The 6,000-nt window shown below is 53.4% G+C and overlaps 1 protein-coding gene across 3 annotated transcripts in view; it reads left to right on the top strand.

Annotated features, from left to right (window-relative positions):
• Positions 1–932: 932 nt before the first annotated feature.
• Positions 933–6,000, top strand: part of LOC138642606 (TSC22 domain family protein 2-like) — a 64,823-nt gene continuing 59,755 nt past the window's right edge. The window contains exon 1 of one of the 3 annotated variants that reach the window (XR_011314073.1): positions 933–2,802. Coding sequence is in view for 2 of the 3 variants with exons in the window: in XM_069730869.1 (XP_069586970.1) it covers positions 1,373–2,802 (1,430 nt within the window). In the remaining variant the exon portion in view is untranslated. The remainder of the gene's footprint in view (positions 2,803–6,000) is intronic. The other 2 variants (XM_069730869.1, XM_069730870.1) reach the window with 2 other exon arrangements.

Raw genomic sequence — 6,000 nt, 5'->3', positions numbered from 1 at the left:
GGCAGGAACAGAAGAGTACGGGGAAAACGAGCCTGTGTCAGAAACAGAGGAGTCTGTCAGGAATACAGGAGAACAGAAACAGAAGAGACCGGTGGGACCACAAGAGTCTCTATACCCGGCCTTATTGGGATGACAGGACAGCGGGTAGAAGGTGTCAGCACCGCTCCCTCTGAGCCGATCATTACCGGCCTCTGGCACCGGATGTCACTGCAGCAGTGTGCACTACAGCTCCTGCCATGAAGGAGTTAAAGGGACTCTGTCACCTGAATTTGGAGGGAACAATCTTCAGCCATGGAGGCGGGGTTTTCGGGTGTTTGATTCACCCTTTCCTTACCCGCTGGCTGCATGCTGGCTGCAATATTGGATTGAAGTTCATTCTCTGTCCTCCGTAGTACATGCCTGCACAAGGCAATCTTGCACAGCGCAGGCATATACTATGGAGGACAGAGAATGAACTTCAATTCAATATTGCAGCCAGCATGCAGCCAGCGGGTAAGGAAAGGGTGAATCAAATACCCAAAAACCCCGCCTCCATGGCTGAAGATTGTTCCCTCCAAATTCAGGTGACAGTGTCCCTTTAATCCCAGCTCGCGGACGCGGACTGAACGAGCCCTCAGAGACAAAGCAGCAGCAGAATGTTGGGGCGTACCAAGTGCACCACCCCCTCCTCCGCCTCCCACAGCAAGCCCGAGGGAAATGGTTTCTCCCGCCTCACGTCCCCTCCTCTCGTCCCCGCCTCTCCTTGCTTCCCGCCTCTTGTAGTGACGCTCGCAGTAGAGTCCAGCCAATGGAGCGGATTTATGAATGGCTGCCCCGGTGCTCTGCACAGCGCCTCTAGCGGCCGTCATGCGTACAGTGGAGACAGCTGTTTGAATTTCGGTGTGAGGCAGCCGTGAGTGGGCGGGGCTGAGGTCACATGCGGGGGGCGGGGCCCCGGGGCCGCCGTCACTAACAGACATTTGTCCCTTGTAGTTTGCAGCCTCCTCGGCGGCTCTCACTTCCTCTCAGCGATTCGGGCACAGGACGGCGCCACCTCCTAATCCTGACATGTCCGCCGCTGTGGACTGCAGGTAGGGGCGAGCGGGGAGCCGCGGCCTGTCCCCCTCCTCTGGCCTCCCGCCGAGGCTGGAGCCGGCAGTCCCGTGTGTAGGAGCCAGCGGCCTGTACATCCCCGGACTGTGGTGACAGGAGGCCGGGCCTATCCGGGCCTGCAGCACGGAGCCTTCCTCCTTCCCGGCGGCCGCAGACATGAGTGCGCTGCGCTAGGGGCGGCCCCGGGACTTGTGCCGCTTCTCGCCCGGAGTGTGAGGCGCTGACCCCGGCGGACGCCGCTTCCTGCCTCCCGGGGACGCGTCCCGGCTCTGCCCTCATCATGTCCAAGATGCCGGCTAAGAAGAAGAGCTGCTTCCAGATCACCAGCGTGACCACGGCGCAGGCGGCCAGCAGCATCACCGAGGACACCGAGAGCCTGGACGACCCCGACGAGTCCCGCACCGAGGACGTCTCCTCCGAGATCTTCGATGTGTCCCGGGCCACGGACTACGGGCCTGAGGACGTGGTGGAGCGGAGCTCGTCCGAGGAGACGCTGAACAACGTGGGGGACGCCGAGACCCCCGGCACCACGTCCCCCAATGTGCCGCAGGAGGCCCGGGGCGGAGGCCCCCCAGCGCCCGGCCCGGCACTACCGGCCTCCCCCGCCACAGGCACGGCCGCCTGCAGCTCTCGCTTCCGAGTGATCAAACTAGACCACGGCTCCGGAGAGCCGTACCGGCGGGGGCGCTGGACGTGCACCGAGTACTACGACCGGGACTCTGACGGCTCCGTGATCACCAGGACTGCGGACTCCATCCGCCACCACGATCACACTGCGGAGCGGGACAGCGGCCTGGGCCAGACCGGGGGCTCGGTGCATGCGGGCCACGGCCCGGAGTCTGACACTGCCCTGCCTGCGGTGTCCCAGCAGCACCCTGTGCAGCCTGCAGGGGGAGCAGTGTACCCCGGAGCGCAGCACATGATGGGGCAGATCCATGCCCAGAGCGGGCACAACGGCAAGGCACCGCCAGGCGGCATCAGCCAGCAGCACGGCAGTGTGTCTGGCAGCCCGTTCACCTACACCCAGGGGCATATGCCGGGCACGCAGGCCTCTGGCCAGGCTGACTATGGACCACATGGATCTGCTCACATAGGTCCTGGGGCCCCAGCCAGTCTTCCAGGCCAGCATGCGCAAGTGGTAGGACTTCATCCGAAACCTGGGGACTCAGCGAGTCCGGGATCGGGACTTGTGTCCAGTGCACCGACTGCCCAGAGCCATCCGGCTCATATTGGTGGCTCCCTAAGTCAGCACCAAGTGACTGGAAGTAGTCCGCTCTCAAACATTCCTGGTGGCCACCATCCCATGGCCCCTGGCACGTCCCACGGTGTGCCCAGCTCTGGAATAACAAGTAGTGGCTCGGCTACCCCTGTTACTATGCCAATTGCTCCTTTGACTTTTGTCCAGTCTCCATTGAGTAGCCATACTTCTGTCAGTAGGAGTAACAGCTTGATCCCGACAGTTGGGCTTCCACCTGTGCAAGGTACAAGCACTGTACATACCAGTCTGCCACAGTCCACCATTGGCCAATTTCAAGGCCAGCCATCGGCTGGTCACATCGATGACCGGAGAAAGTCTGAACCCCTACCTCAGCCGCCAATCCCCCAGATTTCTGAGAAGTCTTTTGTGAAAGTTCCTATCACGGACCCGCTAACAAACCCTCTCTTACCCGTATTTGGTTTACCTATCTCTGTTGATGGTGAGGATGACAGGTATGGAGCATTTCACATTTCTTACTGCTTACATGCCTTTCTTTCCAGGAACTTACAGTATGTGATGACACTCCAGACCAACAGGTTTGCAACCTTGTGAAAAATGGCTTTACCCTTTCAGCTCCAGCGCAAACCTTGTAGTGAATAACTTTTGTCCACTTGCAGCTGTTTCTGGTTCTAGGAGGGCACACAATGCCTGGCACAGTCTGCGGGTGGCACCGGGCACTGAGCTGTGCATGATATAAGCTGCTGTCATGGCATAGAGATTAGAGGAGAATGTGACTGTACCTCGCCATGTTACCACTACTTCGGACTGTTAATGCTTCTAGATATTCTTTTTTTTTTTTTTTTTTTTTTTTTTCTTGTGCACGAATGAGAAATATTGTCTGAGAGCATGTCATCTGGCGATGGTCACCAAGAAATGGCTAAAAAAGAAAAGGTCCACAGCGTCCAATCCATTGTGTGTAGTAGTTTCCTACCCGTCGGAGATATTTCCGCAACAGGCTTCAGCCTATGGCCGTTCTTGTGTGTAAGGACTGTATTACCGTCGTATATTAGTGACAGATGTGGATGGGACTCTGCATGTCTGGTCACATGTACGAGGATCACCATGCCCCAGTCTCCGGCCTCATGTATGTCCACACCAGACTTATTGCCTGCAAGATGACACAGCAGCAGCTGCTCGAGCATATGTTGTCATACTCAGTCCACCCCGCGGCTCAGTGTCATGTGCAGGTTCTGTGGTGTGTGGATGAGTCAGTCATCTGTGATGGTGCTGCTGGCATGCTCATTGGTATGTGGCAGTACCAGTGCCAGGACCGACCCATCCTGTGGTGGCAGTGTGAGTACAGCCGGAGCTCTAGGACCTGATGTGTGGCTGACATGCTCTTCTTGGCTGTCCCACCTTATGTGGTTTTCTGGGTAATGGCTAAGCTGGCAGTCAGTGGCCTCTGTGCACTCGCCAGAGCAGACCACATAATCAGACTGCCTTGTTTTGGCTATGTAAGAGCAGTTCTGGGTTTTGTGACATCTTCTGACTGTAGTTTAATTCTTTATCTCTATTTCTGGCTGCATTTTAGCACAATTAAGTTCTCTTCACTAGACAACCCCTTTACTACATATCCTCAGGATAGGTGGTAAGTTGCCGATCAGTAAGGGTCTGACTGCTGGGACCTGCATGGAGGGGCCTGCTAGGCGGCAGTCCAGCACTGACGCTCTGTTGTGTCACAGGCATAAATACTGCCGCCCTGCCGATTGTTACTGATCAGCAAGTTATCACCTCTCCTGTGCACACAGCTGGTCTTCATTGGACAGGGAATGTTTCACAGGGGGTACCGTACTTGCCATTATGGCTGACATCCACTTTGGGCCTTGTTTGAGATTAGAAGTGCATCATCAGAGTAATGCAGAAATGGCTGAAATCCACCGATTTCTGGTAAGCTATTGCCTCCTGTGGTTGCTATGACTTGGTGCCCTCCTATGATATGTAGTGATTGTGAGCTCCTCTGGGGTGGGACGTGAGTATGGCAGTGCCCTGCTTCTAGATGAATAAACTCCTGTATATTGGCTGACACAATCTGGTTCTCTCCATGATGGCGATGCTTCATGGACAGATCAGTCTGTCGCCTTCCTGACGGCCTGCTGGAAATGTCTTTATTTCCTGAGGTAAAATGACGCTTCCTGCTATCAGTTTTGTGGTGTAATCTATAGCTGTGCACAGGAAAACAACAAAACCTGATTGTTTGAGGAGACAAGTGCCAGGTGTGTATTAGGCTTTGTGGACACGTTGCGTTTTTTTTCGCGTTTTTTCCCGATTAAAACGCTATAAAACCGCAAAAAAAGCATACAATAAGCATCCCATCATTTAGAATGAATTCCGCATGTTTTGTGAACATGATGCGTTTTTTTCCGCAAAAAAACGCATTGTGGTAAAAACTGCAGCATGTTCATTAATTTTGCGTTTTTTTTTTTTTTTTTGCGGATTTCCCACTACAAAATGCATTGGGAAGTGTCCGGGGAAAAAAAGCGGCAAACGCATGCAGTTTTCTTGCGGATTTCTTGCAGAAAATGTCCGCTTTTTCTCAGGAATTTTCTGCGAGAAATCCTGAACGTGTGCACATAGCCTTACTGTACATTGTGTCCGGTGTGAGGTAAAACTTTCTGGGCCTTGCCATTGTGGATTTACCTACCGAAAAGCAAACATGGCTATTGCCTCATTCCATAATGTTACATAGACTACAGCCCCCAAATATTTACTGCTGCCAGTGTATCCATTGCTCACCTAAGTTGAGGGGTCTTGCATTTTTCCTGTGATTTGTAGTCCCTCAGCTTCCCACAGACCTCTTACATTGGCAGCAGGGAAGATTTGGGGTGTCCGTTCTCCACCACAGAGGAGACTCACTATTTCTAATTCTCACAGCAGAAATACAGGGGTTGGACAAAATAATGGGAAACACCCTGGAAACATCAACAAAAGTTAGTTTAATATGGTGTAGGTCCACCTTTTGCGGCGATTACAGCCTTCAATTCTCCGAAGTATGGATTTATACAAGGTGTGAATTGTTTCCAAAGGAACTTGCCTTGCGCAGGCGTGTACTACGGAGGACAGAGAATGAACTTCAATCCAATATTGCGGCCAGCATGCAGCCAGGGGGTAAGGAAAGGGTGAATCAAACACCCGAAAACTCCGCCCATATGACCCAAAACCAGTCCCACCAAATTCAGGTGACAGGTTCCCTTTAAAACGCCCTCCAGTTCTTTGAGCGACGATGGCGGCGGAAATCGACGTCTAACTTGAATCTCTAAAATCGACCATAAATGCTCAATGTTGAGGTCTGGGGATTGTGGGGGCCAGATGAGATGCTCAACTTCATTAGAATGTTCCTCGTGCCATGCTTTAACGATTCTAGCTGTATGAATTGGTGCATTATCATCCTGAAAGATGGCGTTCCCCTTCGGGAACAGTGCTTGAACCATTGGATGCACTTGGTTGCCCAAAATGCCTAAATAATCTTAGCTGTTAATTCTTCCATGAAGGGATATCATTGGCCCGGCAGATCTCCACGAAATGGCACCCCAGATCATCACAGAACCTCCGCAATGTTTTCCGGTTGGGAGAAGGCAGTCTGGATGGAATGCTTCTTTTGGCTGTCTCCAAATGTACACTCGGCCAGATGTCGGAAATAGGGTAAACGTCTG

The sequence above is a fragment of the Ranitomeya imitator genome, chromosome 6, assembly GCF_032444005.1.
Source record: "Ranitomeya imitator isolate aRanImi1 chromosome 6, aRanImi1.pri, whole genome shotgun sequence".
Lineage (NCBI taxonomy): Eukaryota > Metazoa > Chordata > Amphibia > Anura > Dendrobatidae > Ranitomeya > Ranitomeya imitator.
This window is presented reverse-complemented; position numbering and strand designations above follow the sequence as displayed.